The 17,641-nt window shown below is 52.4% G+C and overlaps 1 protein-coding gene across 7 annotated transcripts in view; it reads right to left on the minus strand.

Annotated features, from left to right (window-relative positions):
- The window catches only part of Emid1 (EMI domain containing 1), a 39,640-nt gene that overhangs the window by 4,407 nt on the left and 17,592 nt on the right, over positions 1–17,641 (minus strand). Inside the window, exons 4-16 of one of the 7 annotated variants that reach the window (XR_011366459.1) lie at positions 16,244–16,321; positions 15,326–15,387; positions 13,182–13,302; positions 12,913–12,963; positions 12,739–12,828; positions 12,155–12,301; positions 11,248–11,346; positions 11,113–11,165; positions 10,642–10,704; positions 10,494–10,538; positions 5,570–5,614; positions 1,069–1,153; positions 119–209 (exon numbers count right to left, since the gene is read on the minus strand). Coding sequence is in view for 6 of the 7 variants with exons in the window: in XM_069994594.1 (XP_069850695.1) it covers positions 1,069–1,153; positions 5,570–5,614; positions 10,494–10,538; positions 10,642–10,704; positions 11,113–11,165; positions 11,248–11,346; positions 12,155–12,301; positions 12,739–12,828; positions 12,913–12,963; positions 13,182–13,302; positions 15,326–15,387; positions 16,244–16,321 (939 nt within the window). In the remaining variant the exon portion in view is untranslated. The remainder of the gene's footprint in view (positions 1–118; positions 210–1,068; positions 1,154–5,569; positions 5,615–10,493; positions 10,539–10,641; positions 10,705–11,112; positions 11,166–11,247; positions 11,347–12,154; positions 12,302–12,738; positions 12,829–12,912; positions 12,964–13,181; positions 13,303–15,325; positions 15,388–16,243; positions 16,322–17,641) is intronic. The other 6 variants (XM_069994594.1, XM_069994593.1, XM_069994598.1 and 3 more) reach the window with 6 other exon arrangements.

Raw genomic sequence — 17,641 nt, forward strand, 5'->3', positions numbered from 1 at the left:
AAGAACTAGTTGTTGGAGCCTCTGCGGTGCTAGGTTCCATGTGCTGACCTTGGAGGGACCTCGTGCGAGCCCAGGCCCCTGTGGAAGGACTGCCCCTGCCTGCCCGCCCTGCCATTACCTGGCCAGATGATGGCTTCCAGTAGGCTGACCCGTCTGGCCAGGAGCTCCAGCTGAGCCTGCTGCTGCAGAAAGCTCTGTAAGCTAGGAGCCTGATGGGAGATCAGAAGAGCAGACAGTGCGAGTCTGGCCTCCAAGGGCTGGGCCGGGAGCCCATGGGAGGCAGGGGCACAGGTAGGAGCCTGGACAGGTGTCCACGGAGACCTCCAGCTCCCCTCCTAAGCTAGGAACAGGGCTTGCCGGGCTCTTCAGGCAGCCAGGATGAGGAACCACAGCGTTGAAGGAAGGGGTGAGGGACAGATAAGGACCAGAGTGGGAACTGGAAGGGACACCTGGGGCCTGCAGGGCTGGTCCTGTGAGTGCCTCTGGAGGCTTATGGAGGAAGAGAGTCAGAATTGGTAGTCGGTATATTACCCAGAATCTCCTGGGGCCTGAGCCCGGCTCTGCCACCGACAGTCACCTGCTCTTCTGGAATCTATCTCCATGATCTAGTGTCCTGAGGGTTTGGAGACTTGACTGTTACCCATGATTTCTCTAGACCTGATCTGTTAAGTCATAATCCTCCTGTGGACCTGAGCTCTGACTGTCTTGCTCATGAGCCCCTGCACTGCCAGAGCCTGTCTCTGTTACCCACAATCCCTTGCTGATTTGGAGTTTGGTTTGATTACCCATTATTCCTTTCATGCTTGAAATCTGTCATCTCTGGTATCCTGCAAGCCTGGAAACCACATTACCCACAATGCCCAGAAGCCCAGGCCCAACCCCCAGCGCGGGGCCTGGACTTCCAGGGCCCTCAGTCCCCTGTGGAGGGGGCACCAGTCATTGAGGGACACGTAGTCTTGGCCTCCTGCTTGGAGCAAGTACCTTCTCCAGCCTCATAATGGGGCTTAGGAAGGCTTGGGGAAGGTTGGCAGGCAAGGGGCTGGGCTGTCTGTCCGTCTGTCTACTCACCATAGAGCCCAATCATTGTTTCCAAGATTAAAACCCTCTCAGCTAAAATCTTCAAAGCCTCGCGTAGTTGGTGCAACCCCTCCCCCTGTGGAGGAAAGAGACAGATGCAGCCGAGATGGGGGCGCAGGGGGAGCCCCGCAAAGCCTGTCAGCGGCCCATGCCCCACCTGGGACATGCACCTGTCCCACCACCTGCCACAGCTCAGGGCCAGGGACTGGCAAAGATCAGGGGCAGGACAGAGGGGGATGGCAGGCATAAGCAATCACCAAAGGATGCTCCCCTCCCCACCCCTCCCCTGACTCCTGTTGACTGCACACTGCGGGGCACCGACTTGTAGGGGCAGAACTTGTGGGGGCTGTCTCAGAGCTTGCGCCAGGAAAGCTCTGCAATCGTGTGACAGGTTGGGGGGCCCTTTACAGCCCAGCCACACCACCAACTTTGGGGTTTTTACTGCCCTTTTTTTTGTTAGCTGTGGGGCTTGAAGTCTGGGCCTGGGTGATTATTCCTCAGCTCTTGAGCTCAAGGTGAGCACTCTACCACTTGAGCCACAGTGCCACTTCTGGTTTTCTGATGGTTAATTGGAGATAAGAGTTTCATGGACTTTCCTACCTTGGCTGGCTTTGAACTATGATCCCCAGATCTCAGCCTCCTGAGTAGCTAGGATTACAGGCGTGAACCACAGGCATCCAGTTTTGCTGCCTGTTTTTGAGATAGTGTCTCACTTCCTGTTTGGGATAAGCCTGGGCCCTGGTCCACCTATTTTAAGCTTCCTGAAGTAGCTAGGATAACAGGCATTGCTACAAGGCCCAGCTCGTCATTAAGAAAGGTACAAGTGGGGCTAGAAAGGTGGCTCAGTGGTAGGGTGCTTGCCTTGCATGCATGAGGCCCTGGGTTCGATTCCTCAGCACCACATAAGCAAAAAGAAAAAAGCCGGAAGTGGTGCTGTGGCTCAAGTGGTAGAGCGCTAGCCTTGAGCTGAACTGCTGAGGGACAGCGCCCAGGCCCAGAGTTCAGGCCCCATGACCGGACCTCCAAAAAAACAAACAAACAAACAAACAAAAAACAACATACAAGTCAAAAACAAAAAACAAAAACGTACAAGTCAAAATTGGCCTCAAAAACTGTTCTGCTAACAGTTGCCTCAAACCACAATCTTTCTGATCTCATTTTCCCAGGGACTGACCCAGCTTTTGGGGGTCTTGCTAATATTTTGCCCAGGAGTGAACTCAGATTTTGATCCTCCTGATCTCTGCTTCTGATATAGCTGTACTTTCAGACATGAGCCACTGTGTCTGCCTAGATCCTCAGTATGATGGTCTCACACTGGAATTATAGGCCTGTGCCACCATATCCAGCTCTCCATTTAACTATTGTGATTATCTTTGACTCTTATTTCCCTTCACTGTCAAATCAGCACCCAAAGGGTCTCTTCGCTCCACGGAGGTCTGTCTGTCCTTGCTGTCTCTGCTCCCAGTTTCAGCTCCCATGGTCTCTCACTAGAAGATGGAGACAGCTTCTGAACTAGTCTCCTTCTGCTTTTCCCATGGTGCCCCTTCTCATCTGGTTTTTTTTTTTTTTTTTTTGCCAGTCCTGGGGCTTGATCCCCAGGCCTGGGCACTGTCTCTGAGCTTCTTTTGTTCAAGGCTAACACTTTACCACTTGAGCCACAGCACCACTTCTGGCTTTTTTCTATTTATGTGGTACTGAGGAACTGAACCCAGGGCTTCATGCGCGCAAGGCAAGCACTCTACCATTGAGCCACCTTCCCAGCCCTCTCATCTGTTTTAGTTTTTGTTGTTGTTGTTGTTGTTGGACGTGGGGCTTGAACTTTGGGCCTATGCGCTGTCCCTCAGCTCTTCAGCTCAAGGCTAGCGCTCTACCACTCGAGCCACAGTGCCACTTCCCATTTTCTGGTGGTTTATTGGAGATAAGAGTTTCACGGTCTTTCCTGCCCAGGCTGGCTTTGAACCTGGATCCTCAGATCTCAGCTAGGATTACAGGTGTGAACCCCCAGTGACCAGCCTCGAATCTGTTCTTATGGCAACCAGAGGAATATTTTGAAACAAAACCCTGACCACATTACTACCCTGTGTATAATATTCCGATGCTCATAAAACAAAGTTCAAACTCCTTAATATTGGCTCCTAAGTCCTGAAAGCCTCTCTGGCTTCTGTCTTACTTCTTGCCTGCCACCTTAGAAGTATTTACAGCTCCTTCAATACCTCAGGATTACTCCGACCCCAGGGCCTCTGCATATGACGTTCTATCTCTTCTTACCTTGTGTGTGGGTATGCAACCTTTCAGGTTTAGTCTGTATCCTCAAGGAGTTCACCTCAGTGTCTGCCATCACAACTGAACGTTTCTCCTCCACTTCACTGAGGCTATCCTGAGGGTAGATACTGTATCTGCAGGGGCATCTCTGTCTACAGTGCCCAGCCCCAGGCCTGGCACCCACAGAAGAGATTCTCAGGGTGTGGTAGCAGGTTTCTTGGTTCATTTTGGAGCATAAAAGTCTAGGATCTAGCTGGGCACTGGTGGCTCATGCCTGTAATCCTAGCCACTCAGGAGGCTGAGATCTGAGGATCGCAGTTCATAGCCAGCCCTGGCAGGAAAGTCCGTGAGACTCTTATCTCCAATAAACCACCAGAAAACTGGAAGTGGCGCTGTGGCTCAAGCCGTAGAACGCTCGCCTTGAGCTGAAGAGTGCAGAGACAGCGCCCAAGCCCAGAGTTCAAGCCACACGACCAGCAACAACAACAAAAAAGTCTAGGATCTAGTATTCTCTGCCCAGTTACACCTCAGTTTCCCTATCTGAATAAGGGTAAAGGCTTCCAATAAGGGGTAAAGACTTCCATCTATTTAGACAGGCTACTCAGTTACTGCAGTACATGCCTATGACCACAAGGTGTCACTACTTAGCCACAGGCAGGCCAGGCCAACCTCTGAACAGCAGTACTCAGGTGAAATATACACAGGAAACACCCCGGGACCCCAGACCCCAGACCCCTGTCCTACCTGCTTCCAATGGAGCTGGTTCCCCAACCCCAAAAGCTTCATGCAACCTGCAGCCCTGAGAGCCCCTCCCCAGCAAGCAGCAAGCAAGAACGGAAAGGCGGGTAGACAATGGGGAGGACGGTAGACAGGCAGGGACCCTGCTAGCTCATGGGGCCCCTCTCCCAGGCTGTGCTGAGTTCAAGATTTGGTCTGGGGGGGGGGGCATCTGCTAGGGCTCCATATGCAGAGCTGTTTTGACCTCGCCTCCCCTACCTCTCCTGGGCACGGTGGAGACTGTCCTCAAGCCCAGGTCTCTTGGTCCCTGGCTCAGCCTATGCCTACACTGAGAGTATTTCTGGAGCAGTGAATGGGACGTGATATAGAGCAAGCAGCTGGAGAGATAGCAGGGCCCCAGGAGTCATAGGGAACACAGGGGAGGAGACTCGTGCAGGGTGGGAGGGCTCCCATGGCTGTATCCATCACTGACCCCACAATCAAAAGCCAAGAGGACAGGGTAGGTACTGGGATGTCCACATCCTCACTGACTAGTGGCTTCCAGGCAGTAGGGTGTCCCAACCAGACTGCACGTGTGAGGAGGAGAGGTGGAGGGAAGTGAAAGTGGACCGTGTGCCCGTGTGCTACCTGCCCCCTTTGTTGTTTCTCCTTTGACCATTTCCCATGCGGAACATTCTGCTCACTGTAATTATCTCCAATGATTGTAAAGCTCTCCACAATTCCATATGAATCATGGGATTTCTGTGGATGTGGCTGCTAGGTCTTCCCATATCCTCTGTGTGCAGTGCCTATGACAGTTTCTAGGCCCCTCTCTCTATCCCTCATGGCTTCCTTTGTATCTAGTGAGTCCATTTTCCATGTTCTCATGCACATGACAGTTTCTAGGCTTCCCTTGTCATTCCTTGGGGATCTCCTCCACATGTGTGGAACCCAGGCCCTCCTGACTTATTAGCCATGTTAAATCTACTTAGCTTTCTGAATGTCCTACATATATGGTGGTGTCTCGGTTCCCCTGTCCTTCTCACCATAGGGCCCTATGCACAGCACCCTTTCTAGGCCTCCCCTCCCTCTCATGGCTTTCCTAGGGCCTCCTCTTGCCGCCTTATGGTGATACTGTCTTTCTGCGCTTTCTTTCGCCCCCGATTAGGGGAGCAGAAAAGAGCTACCTGTTCCTGGAGGGGTCTATGAACACAGGAGGGAGTGGGAAATGCAGTCTTGTTTGGGTCACCCACCCCTCCCCCTGGCCTGGGGAGGCCCCAAGGGAAGGCGGGGACAGAACAAGGGAAGAGACCCAGAGCTTGGGGTCTGTTTGCTAACAGTGCTGGCTTTGCCCCCCACCATGGAGCGACAGGATGGGGTGGGGCTGTGAGGGGGTGGGGGGACCAGGCTAGGGATGTGGAGGGGCACCCCCACTCCTAGGAGGTGAGGAATTCTCTCCTGGGCACTTTTAGTGGGAGCAGGCAGGGGGAGTCAGGGCTGGGTCAGAGCTTACCCAGTGGCTCTTCTCACCAGGCTCTCCCTTGGGGCCAGGATCTCCCTGCAAGGAAGAGCCAGAGACAGAAGTAAGCATACACAACACACACACCCACACACCCACATACACACACGGGGGAGGGGAGAATAGAAGAACAGGTGAGAATGATAAATTAAGAAGCAGCTCCTTGTACAGCCTTTAAATTTTTTTTTTCCCCTATGGCTGGCACTGGTGGCTCACACCTGTAACCCTAGCTATTCAAGAACTGATCTGAGGATCAGTTCCAAGCCAGCCCAGGTAGAAAAGTCTCTGAAAGACTTTTTTTTTGGTTGTGGGGCTTGAACTTTGGTCCTGGGTGCTGTCCCTCAGCTCTTCAGCTCAAGGGGCGCGCTCTACCACGTGAGCCACAGTGCCACTTCCGGTTTTCTGGTGGTTATTTGGAGATAAGACCCTCCTGGACTTTCCTGCCCAGGCTGGCTTTGAACCATAACCCTCAGATCTCAGCCTCCTGAATATCTAGGATTATAGGCATAAGCCGGCACCTGGCTTTTTTTTTTTTTTTTTTTTTAAATCAGTTGTGGGGCTTGAACTCCGGGCTTGGGAGCAGTCCCTGAGCTCTCCTGCTCAAGGCTACCACTCTACCACTTGAGCCACAGCTCCACTTCCTATTTTCTGGTGGATAATTGGAGATAAGAGTCTCACAAATGTTCCTGCACTAGCTGGCTTTGAACTGTGATCCTCAGATCTCAGTCTCCTCCTGAGTAGCTAGGATTACAGGCGTGACAGGTGTGAGCCACTGGTGTCCAGCTCCCTAGAGACTCTTATCTGCAATTAGCCACCAGAAAACCAGAAGTGGTGCTGTGGCTCAAATGCTAGAGCACTACTAGCCTTGAGCTGAAGAGCTCAAGGACAGTGCCCAGGCCCAGAGCTCAAGCCCCATAACTGATAGAAAAAAAAAAATCGGGGGGAGGGGGGGTTGGGAATGTGGCTTAGTGGTAGAGCGCTTCATACATGAAGCCCTGGGTTCAATTCCTCAGTACCATATACACAGAAAAGGCCGGAAGTGGTGCTGTGGCTCAAGTGGTGGAGTGCCAGCCTTGAGCAAAAGCAGATCAGGGACAGCGCCCAGGCCCTGAGTGCAAGCAGAGGACTGGCGGAAAACATTTGTGGTTGTTGTTGTTGTTTTGTCTCAGTACTCGGGCTTGCACTCAGGGCCTGGGCTCTGTCCCTTAGCTTTTTTGCTCAAGACTGGCATTCAACCATTTAAGCCACAGCTGCTTCCAGCTTTTTGGTGGTTAATAGGAGCTAAGAGTCTCATGAACTTTCTTGACCAGCCTGGCTCAGATCTCAGCCTCCTGACTAGCTAAGATCACAGGTATGAGCCTCTGGTGCCTGGCACTTATACAACCATTTGAAGTTTAGCAGATTAAATTTAAAAAATGGGAAATGAGGAGGGAGAGGAGGAGAAATGAAGGAAAGGAGAAGAGAAGAAGGATTTATTAAAAAGAACTCGAAGAAATGGAAACGAGGTTTTATATTTATTTTGCTTCTTTTTTTTCCTTCTTTGTGGCTGTTTTTTTTATTTCTGTACCTCTTATTTTTTGGGGGGGGGGTCCGGTCATGGGGCCTGAACTCTGGGCCTGGGCACTGTCCCTCAGCTCTTCAGCTCAAGGCTAGCACTCTGTCACTTGAGCCACAGCGCCACTTCCGGCTTTTTTTTTTTCCTGCTTATGTGGTGCTGAGGAATCGAACCCAGGGCCTCATGCATGCAAGGTAAGCTCTCTACCACTGAGCCACCTTTCCAGCCCCTGTACCTCTTTCTTTGTAAGTTTATGTTTTGGGGAGAGTAAGGGAGAACACAGAAATGGTGAGACAAAGGGTGAACTAATTCAGCAGTGATGCTCCCTAGACACTATGTTGAAAATGAACTATACAACTTGTGGGGTGAGGGAGCTAGGAGAGAAAAACTGAGAGCAAATAAGGGAAGAGCTGGGCACTGGTGGCTCACAACTATAATCCTAGGAACTCAGGAGGTTGAGATCTGAGGATCAGGGTTCAAAGCCAACCTGGGCAGGAAAGCCCATGAGACTCTAGCCTCCAATTAATCACCAGAAAACCGGAAGTGGTGCTGTGGCTCAAAGTGATAAAGTGCTAGCCTTCAGCAAAAGAGCTCAGCGACAGCGGTCCTGAGGTCAAGCCTCACAATGGATTTAAACAAAAAAAGAAAAGAAAAGAAAAAAGAAGGAAAGAGGTGACACGGTTCAAAAAGAAATGTAGTCTTTCCTTGACATGTAACTGTAACCCCTCTGTACATCACCTTTACAATAACAATTTTTTTAATAGAGAAAGGAGGGAGGGAAGAAGAAGAAGGATGGAGAATAAGGAGGGAAGAAAGAGAAGAAAGTCTTAGAACAACAGTAGTCTTAGAGCTATGGGACCATAGCTCAATGTCAGAGTACTTGCCTATCATGCATGAGATCCTGGGTTTCATTCCCAGCTCTGCAACAAAGTAGAGAGAGAGGGAGAGAGGGAGAGAGAGAGAAGGAGAGGGACAGAGAGAGAGAGAGAGAGAGAGAGAGAGAGAGAAAGCGCTTGTATAGTACTAACATTGCATAAAAAACATAGCAAAAAAGCTTGTACAGTACTAACATTGCATAAAAAGCATAGCAAATATTTTCACAATAAAAAAAAAAAAAGCATAGCAAAACAGCTGGGCAGCGCCAGAGGCTCATGCCTGTAATCCTAGCTATTAAAGAGGCTGAGAAGTGAGGATTGTGGATCAAAGCCAGCCCCACCCAGGCAGGAAAGTCCATGAGACTCTGTGGCTCAAGTGGTAGAGTGCTCTCCTTGAGCTGAAGAGCTCAGGGACAGCAACCAGGCCCAGAGTTCAAACCCCACAACAACAACAACAACAAAAAAAGCAAAGCAAAACAAAACAAGAAATGGTTGAAGGCAAAAGAAAGTGTGTGGGGGGGGGGGTGGGAAGGTGACTCAGCAGTAGAGCGCTTGCCTTGCACGCATGAGGCCCTGGGTTCGATTCCTCAGCACCACATAAGCAGAAAAAGCCGGAAGTGGTGCTGTGGCTCAAGTGGTAGAGCGCTAGCCTTGAGCTGAAGAGCTGAGGGACAGTGCCCAGGCCCAGAGTTCAGGCCCCATGACCAACCAAAAAAAAAAAAAAAGAAAAGAAAAGAAAAAGAAAGGAGTGGGGGGGGGGGGGGGAGAAAGAAAGAAGGAAGGAAAGAAAGAGGGGAAGAGCAGGCAGAACTGGAGAATATTCTACCCGGGCGTGTGTGTAGTTTTCATTGAGAAGGTGCTGCCTGGCAAAATCCCACATCAAAGCAGAAAGTTTCAGTTACTAGTCAGAGGAGTCAGAGGTTGGAGATGAGACCTTCCAGAAGGGGGAAACTGAGGGACAATCCTGGAAAGCAGCACACCCAAAGAGGGGTGGATTCAAATTGGGTAAATATTCCCTCTAATTCCAGATGGCCATCCCCACCCGACAGGAGACAGTTTGGAACTCTTACAGGTCTCTACTGAAAAGTCTGAAAGGCCTTGCCTTAGGAATGAAAACTATAGCCCAGGGCTACAGAGTTTTCACCCAAAACAATGGACTTTCTCTGATAAAACCTAAAATCAAGATTCCAAAAGAAAAAGATGAGCTGGGGGCCAGTGGTTCACATCTATAATCCTAGCTACTCAGGTGGCTGAGATCTGAGGATCATGGAGCCAAGCCAGCCATGAGACTCCTTACTTCCAATTAACTACCAAAAAAGCCAGAATCAGAGCTGTGGGTTAATTTGGCAGTGTCATCCTTGAGCAAAAAATGCACCCAGACCATGAGTTCAAGCCTCAGGACCAGCGGACACGCACACACACACACACACACACACACACACACACACACACAAATAGAACCATATCAATAATTGTGCACATCCTTATGTGCAAATGATGGTCACACTAGTGGAAAAAAGCAAGACTCAAATTATATGTAGTTTACAAGAATGCACAAAAAAAAAAAAAAGCCAGGCTGAAGGAAAAAAGATAATTAAAAACAAAAGGATATCGTATGTGTAAACACCAAGCATTAGAATACTGCTGTGACTACTTTCCTAGCAAATAAAGTATAATTTAAGAAGGAAACATTAGAGATAAAAGTAACATCAGGAATGGAGAAGTAGTTCTTTTTTTTTCCTTTGGTCAGTTGTGGGGCTTGAACTCTGGGCTTGGGCTCTGTCCCTGAGCTCTTCAGCTCAAGGCGAGCGCTCTACCACTTGAGCCACAGTGCCACTTCTGAGAATGGTTCAAATGGTACAGTTCCTGCCTAGCAAGGCTCCAAATTCAAACACTAGTACTGCCAAAAAGAAATCATAAAAAGGGCTGGGAAGGTGGCTCAGTGGTACAGCGCTTGCTTTGCATGCATGAGGCCCTGGGTTCGATTCCTCAGCACCACATAAGCAGAAAGAAAAAAAAAGCCGGAAGTGGCGCTGTGGCTCAAGCAGTAGAGCGCTAGCCTTGAGCTGAAGAGCTGAGGGACAGTGCCCAGGCCCAGAGTTCAGGCCCACGACCAGACCCCCCCAAAAAAATCATAAAAAAACTAAAATGATAAAAAAGACTAAGGTGATACTAAAACCTTAAACGTGAATATATCTAATAACAAAGATTCAAAATACATAAAGCAAAAATGGGCTGAATTAAAGGGAGAAATGGACAAATATACATTCAGAGGGAAAGGGTTTCAAGGAGACAAAGGCATGAGGGAAAGTCTGAGAAAAAGAAATGGAATAGAGCCATGGGCAGCCAGACTGAAAGAGGGAGGAATCTGTTCCTAAAAAGACACAGAGTTGTCTTGGATCAGACAAGAGGGTCAGGGACTCTGGTTCCTGGGTGGGGGTGGGGAGCCCCTTGCAGGGGTAGGTGCAGGATGGACAGCATTACTTACCTGCTGCCCCATAAAGCCTTGGGGGCCAGGTTCCCCACGCAGTCCCTGTATAGTACAGCGTAGAAGAACGCCATTAGCTGTCGCAACTTCTGACCTGGGGCCCCAGGACTCCCCAGAATCTCCCACTTGAGGCCACCTGGGTACTTACTTTCTCGCCCTTCTCTCCAGGGTGCCCAGGGACACCTTTGGGTCCGGTAGGGCCTGGAGGTCCCTGAGGAACAAGACAGGGCCTCAGTCTTGTGGTGGAGTAGGCAGGGGGGTTGGGGCAGTGGTATCAGAGAGGGAGCCCCAGCCTGGTGTGAGCCTCACCATATACAGATTCTTAGCACACAGTGGGCAGCCCGCACAGCTCAGTGTGAAGTGACGGGGACCCCAGAGTCACAGAGTCCCTACTCCAAGCCATGTGCTGGCCATAGTCCTGACAACCTCCACTTTTCTTGGCCTTGGGCAGGAACAATGCTTGCTTCTCTTTACAAGAACTGAATGAGAAGATTTATGGAGTGCACTTTGCATTTCAAATGCTCAGTGAGAACTCGGTGAATGAGTGAATTCAGGGATGGATGGACAGATGGCTGAACGGATTCGCATAGGGGTGAGAACACTTGGGAGAATCACTTACCATATGTCCAGGACTCCCAGGGACCCCTGTGGGGCCGGGAGGTCCAGGGGGGCCTGGAATAAGACAGGACACCTTCAGCACTTTCCCCTCATCCACCAACTCCATCTCTTACCCTCGGGCCTAGACTCAACTTACCCATAGGTCCTGGGGGCCCCGGGGGACCTGGGGGCCCAGTTGATCCCTGGGGCCAGTGGCTGCTGGTTTCTATGAAGGTGTTGGACAGTAATGGGTCCCCTGGGTGAGGAAAGGTGGTGAGTGGAGTTACTTGTCTCCTGTGCTATGTCAGCTTTGACTGCCCTACAGGACAGCCTGTTGCTCCAAGAGTGTGGAGCATGCGGGACCAGACAGCAAGAAGACTTTGGTTTCTAATCCCATTGTAGTCTAGCTGGTGACATCTAGAAGGATGACTTCCTTGACTGCCTGTACTGTCACCAGGGCTTGGGCAGGAAGAGGGATCCGTGGGATTCAATGATTGGTGGAACGGAGAATGAATGAACACATCGTGTCCCAGCATGCACCACAGTCACAGCACAGAAGAGAGGGACCTGGCCTTTCACACTCTGACCCCGGGCAGCCCATGAAGGTGCCACTGGGACTGCTGGAGAGAGGGGTTGGGGATGCACATCAGGGTCAGGGAGTGGGGCTGGAGCCTCTCCAAGTACAGGGGCCAGGGCTGTGGCCTTGGATGCTCTGCGCTGGCTTCCTGCCATCAGGCCTTAAGCTTCCTGGCACTCTGAGGGTTCCAAGGCCTGGGGAGGGCCCGATGCCAGCAGGTTCTGAGCATCTGGCGCTGAAGTAGTCCCCCTTACCTCGTCCCCGTCTGTGTGATCAGAGCATGCGACCTCCCCTCCCTGGCTGCAGCCGCCCTCCTCTGTGAACAGAGAATGACAGCACCTGCCAGACAGCTGGGTGCCATGAGGCCTACCACAGGCAAGCCTGGCGCACACAGCAGGCCCCTGATAGATGGTACCTGATGCCACGGTGATATTTACACCAACCTTATCCACCCATTTTACCCTGCTGGGACCCCAGGGGAACTCACCATGCTGGGAGATCCGGCTGTGGGGTGGTCCAATAGGTGCTGGGGGTCCTGGGGGACCAGGAGGCCCTGGGGGGCCCGGAGGTCCCATCTCTCCAGGGGTGCCAGCAGCTCCCACCTGGCCAGGGCTTCCAGGGGGGCCCTGTGGACCTGCGGTGGAGATCACAGGGGCGGGGGGGACATAGGGAAGGGAGAAGCTGGGAGGCCTCGAGGGGTCAGGACAAGGCAGCCGGGGCAGCTGGCATAGGCGAAGGTTCCTCATCTTTGGACTAGGAAGGGGTGAACATGGCCCACACATCCTCCTGTCCTTCATCCTATCCGTCCTGGCCCATGCTTTCTTCTCTCAACCTCTGAGGTTTCAATGTTTCTTCTTGGAAGGATGGTCACAGGGTGGGGGGGGGGGGGCCCTGGTGTTTCTCCAAGTGGTCTAGCTGCTCCGGGAAAGCAGGATCTGGGTTGACCCCACCCTAAGCTTAGTGCATGTAGGTTCCCAAGGAGGGGACAGGTCTGAAGGGCACCCCCTAGAAGGATGCTGAGCAGAGAGGAGAGGGCTCAAGTGTTTGGGAGATGGCATTGCGGGCACTCACCTGGTGGGCCCCTCATTCCCATTGGGCCCTGGCTGCCAGTGTCTCCCTTGGGGCCAATGGGCCCAGGCAGCCCCCGAGTTCCAGCTCGATCTGCAGGGGATGTACAGAACATGAGCTTGACGGCTTTGGACTTACCTTTGACCCCCTGCCCCCAGCCCCTCAGCCAGTACCTACCATCTCGAGGGAGCAGTGGGGCCCTCAAACTCTCTCTGGCTCCTAGCAGCCCTGGGGGTGGGGATCAGGCAGGAGTCAGGATCCTTGCTGGGTCTGGGAGAGAGGGAGCTACCCCCATTCCCCTCCCTCAGCTGCCCTCTGGGTAGGGGCTGCTGCTGCTGGCCTCCCAGAACTCCCTAGTTCCCTGCAGATCCCCGGCTCCCTGGGGGGATAGGACATGCGCCGGTGTCTTCCCACTTGGGGATGCATCCCCCAGATCACCCACTCACCCCGGAGGCCTTCATCTCCCGGGCTTCCCTGAGCAGCTGGGGAACCCCAGAGTGCAGCAGGGTTCTCAGGGGTAACTGGGCTTGGGGACACCGCCTGCTCTGTGACTGACAGCACAGCCACCTGTGGAGGAAAAAGAAGAGGACTGAAGTTCAAAGGCAATGCAGGCAGGAAAGGCTGTGAGATTCCATCTCCAACTAACCAGCACAAAGCCAGGCTGGGGATGTGGCTCAAGCACTACAGTACCAGCTGAGCAAGCACAAGGCTCTGAGTTCAAACCCCGGTACCACCAAACCAAAGGTGAGAGTGTACACCTGCCAGCCCTGCTACTTGGGAGGCAGAGGCAGGAAGATTTCTTTTCTTTTCTTTTTCTTTTTTTTTGGGGGGGAGGTCTGGTTGTGGGGCCTGAACTCTGGGTCTGGGCGCTGCCCTCAGCCCTTCAGCTCAAGGCTAGCGCTCTACCACTTGAGCCACAGTGCCACTTCCGGCTTTTTTCTTTTTGCTTATGTGGTGCTGAGGAATCGAACTCAGGGCCTTATGTATGCAAGGCAAGCGCTCTACCACTGAGCCACCTTCCCAGCCCCCTGGCCTCCACAAATTTTTTTTGGAGGGGAGGGGGGCTTGAACTCTGGGCTTGGGTGCTGTCCCTTAGCTCTTCAGCTCAAGGCAAGCACTCTATCGCTTAAGCCATAGCATCACTTCCAAGGAGGATTTCTTGAGTCCAGGAGTTACTAGCCTGGGCAACAGAGCAAGATTTCATCTCAAAAAGGAAAGCAGGGCAGTGGCCCATTCACAACTGGCTGCTGCAGCTAGTTTTTTTTGGCAAATTCCCCACATTCTTACAGTTTTCTTGTTTCTACATTTAGAATCTTTGTTGTTGTTGTTGGTGGTGGTGGTGGTCAAGGGACTTAAACTCAGGGCCTGGGCCATGTCCCTGAGCTCTTTTGCTCAAGGCTAGCATGCTACCACTTTGAGCCATAGCCACTTTGTTTTCTGGTGGTTAATTGGAGATAAGAATCTTATCTCCAAACACAGGTGGCTCACACCTGTAATCCTAGCTACTCAGGATGCTGAGATCTGAGGATCACGATTCAAAGCCTGCCTAGGCAAGGAAAGTCAGTGAGAGTCTTATCTTCAATTAACCTCCAGAAAACCGGAAGTAACACAGTGGCTCAAGTGGTAGAATGAATTCTAGCCTTGAGTTGAAGAGCTCAGGGACAGCACGCAGGCCCAGAGTTAAAATCACATACCACCACGACCACCACCACCACCACCAAAAGATTCTCTTATTTTGGGGTGTGTGTATGTGTAAGGGTTGGTCCTAGGGATTGAACTCAGAGCCTGGGTGCTGTTTGTGGGCTTTTTTGATCAAGGCTAGTGCTCTAGTACTTAAAACACAGCTCCACTTCTGTCTTTTGGTGATTAATTGGAGATAAGAGTCTCACAGACTTTTCGGCCTGGGCTGGCTTTGAACCTCAATCCTCAGATCTTAGCATCTTGAGTAGCTCACAAGCATGAGCCACCACTTAATTCGTTTAAAGGCTAGGTGGAGTGGCTTGCATCTATAATTCCAGCTACTCAAGAGGTAGAGATAGAAGGATATCAGTCCAAGGCTAGCTGGGACAAAGACACAAAACCCTATTCCCCCTTAAACAAAGTAAAAGTGAAAAGGATTGAGAGCGTGATTCAAGTGGTAGAACACCTGCCTAGCAAGTGCAAGATCATGAGTTCAACTCCCAGTACTAACAAAAGAAAAACTATATATATATGAGATGTACAATAGACTTTTTGCTTCCTAAACTGGACAATGGTATCATGGGGGTTGGGATTAAGGAAGGAGGTGACAGAGCAAGGAAGGGTCTACAGTGAGCTAGGGAGACTGTGCTTATCTGGTTGGGACCAGCCACAGGAGGGAGCTTCAAGACTTCCTGGAGGAAAAGCCCACTTCCTGGGAGGGCACTGGAGGACAGTATGAATGGCTGGACGGGAAACAAGCAGAGTCAGGAGCCTGCCTGCCCGGGACTCACAGCTCCATCCCTCTACTGCCCAGGATACGAACTCACATCTGCACTGTGGTCTAGGGAAGAGAGACAAGTACAGGGGTGTGGGAAGGGGTGTGGGAGGGCAGGGGGAGCTGCCTACCCACCTTGGCCTCCAGGGCCTTCAGCCGCTCTGTCAGCTCGGATACTTTGCTACAGTTGAGGCAACCTGCAGAGAGGAGGGGTTGTTGGCTGTGGGCCAGGGGCCCCGGGATCCCCCCCTCTGAGTCCGTAGCCCCCAGGACAGGGGTGCAGGGAGGAGGCAGACCCCAGCCCAAAAGGAAGCTCAGCATGAGGGACAGGCTATAGAACCACTGAAGGACAGAGCAAACACGGGGCCCTAATTCTGGCAGCTCGGTGTCCAAAAGGACTTCCTTTCCCAGAAGCCATTGCTAGAAATCCCATTGTTTCAGCAGGATGATGTGGGGCTGAGGTGTGGGCCTGGCGGTTTTAGAGACCAACACACCACAGACTGGACGGGGGCTGGCCTTGGAGGTGCCACCCTCTTGCCAGCTCACTGTCAAGTTTCTCTGGCTACCACCAAAGTCATTCCCAGTAGCTTAGGCCATTTGTGAGCCTTTACAAGCTGGTCTTCCTGGCCTAGTGCTGCCCCCTCCAGGCAGGACAGGACATGGGGTCAAAGAGGTCTCTCAGGGAGGTGTGGGGTGTGGCTGCAAGGTTTGAATGAGCTGGTGATGCCTGGCTCAGGCCTCACACACTGCACAAGGCTAGAAAACGCATCACTTATAAGGGAAAACAGGTGTGGGGGATGGGGCTTGGACTTAGTATCTGCAGGAATCCAGGAGCCCTGGCCTTCAGGGCACCTTGTCCAGGTCAGAGCCCTCTCTGGAGAACTTCCTCTCCCCTTTGGGACGCTTTCCAACCTAAGGTTCCGTGTAATGGTGGGATCCTACTAAGATCCTGGCAGGACTTGATGGCTTTAGAATAATAGACACCCTAAAATTTGGTTATCTTCCTGGTCTTCCTTGGCCCAGGATCCCCCAAGAAGCTCCCCCAGAACCCACCTGAGAAGGACATAGGCCGAAGGGCCATCCGCCGCATGGTGCTGCCCGGCCACACGGGCTCCACAAGGCCCGAGGAACCTGCAACAGTGAGACGAGGGGAGGGGAGGGTAAGGTCTCTGCTGACTGGGGTCCTCTCTGCCTGGTCAGACAGCCCTGCCTGCCATGTGGCCTCAGAAATAAACACTCTTCTCTTCTTGGTGAAGGGGAACGGCATAGGATGTAGGGCAAAATCTGGGTCACACAGGACCAGGGCTGAGCTGAAATAAGACAGAACACCTGGCTGGTTGGCTATAGGAGCTGGCAAGGGGGTGGGGGCGTGGATGAGGCTGGGGGCTTGCCACTAATTCCAGCCAGAGAGGCAAGTTAACAGCGGAGTATCACCAGACAGGCTCTGGCCCTATTGGTTGATGATCAGGGTGCCATCCTCACTGGACCTGCCTGTTTCCCTAAGTAAGGCCTCTGTTCCTCCCAGGCTGAAGGCCTGAAAACGGCGATGTGTGCAAAGGAGTTACTATGTGCACACAGGGCTGGCTTCATAGTAGGTGCTCAATAAAGGAGCCCATGACTCTACCACATAAACTCTCCCTGCCCGACTTGTTAAGAGGAGACTAGAGTAGAACCAACTGGTTTTAAATGAAAGGCAGGAGGCCGGCCTCTGTTCCAGGAGCCCACCCCTGCGTGCCCTGGCGAGGAGTGTCGTGCCCTGGCTGGTCTGGCTTAGAAAGCCTGGTTTTCCATACAGCTGGAGAAAGGAACAGAGCAGCCAAGCCAGGAGTGGGGACTCCAGCTGGAGGGGTTCTCAAGCCAGCAGTGGCAACTGCTCCCCTCTTCCCCCCTTCCCCAGGCCTGCCTTTTAAGGCCACAATGTTGTCTTGGGGGGTGCAGGGAGGGGGAGACAAGACCCAAATAAGGCGCAGGCCTGGCAGCTTGGACTTGGGCTGTGGGTTGAGACATGGAGTGAGAGGCGCCTGGAACTCAAACCAGACGGGTCCCACTGGCCAACCCCCAGCAGGGAGGCTGCCGGCCCTGCGCCAGGTCCCACCACAAGCCTTTCGCTCAGGCACAGCTGTCTCCCTAGCACACAAGCCCCAGGCAGAGCATGCCTAGCGGCCCCAGGGGGCTGCAACTTGCCACTCAGGACAGGAACAGGGGTATTCTGGCAAGGGAGATGTCACCATGAACCATGTATGCTGGAGCTTTAAAGAGCTGAGTGCAATCCCACAGGGTAGAGAACTCTCAGTACTGAAGCCTTGTTCATGCCAGGCAAGTACTCTAGCACCTAAGCCATGCCCCCAGCCCTTTGGGCTGTGAAGTCTTTTGTGTAGGGCTTGAACTCAGGGCCCTCTGTCCTTGCTTAGTTTTTTTTCTCTCCCCCACCTTTAGCATCCCCTACTGATC

The sequence above is a fragment of the Dipodomys merriami genome, unplaced genomic scaffold (assembly GCF_024711535.1).
Source record: "Dipodomys merriami isolate MVZ:Mamm:240054 unplaced genomic scaffold, mDipMer1.0.p SCAF_45, whole genome shotgun sequence".
In the NCBI taxonomy this organism is placed as follows: Eukaryota; Metazoa; Chordata; class Mammalia; order Rodentia; family Heteromyidae; genus Dipodomys; species Dipodomys merriami.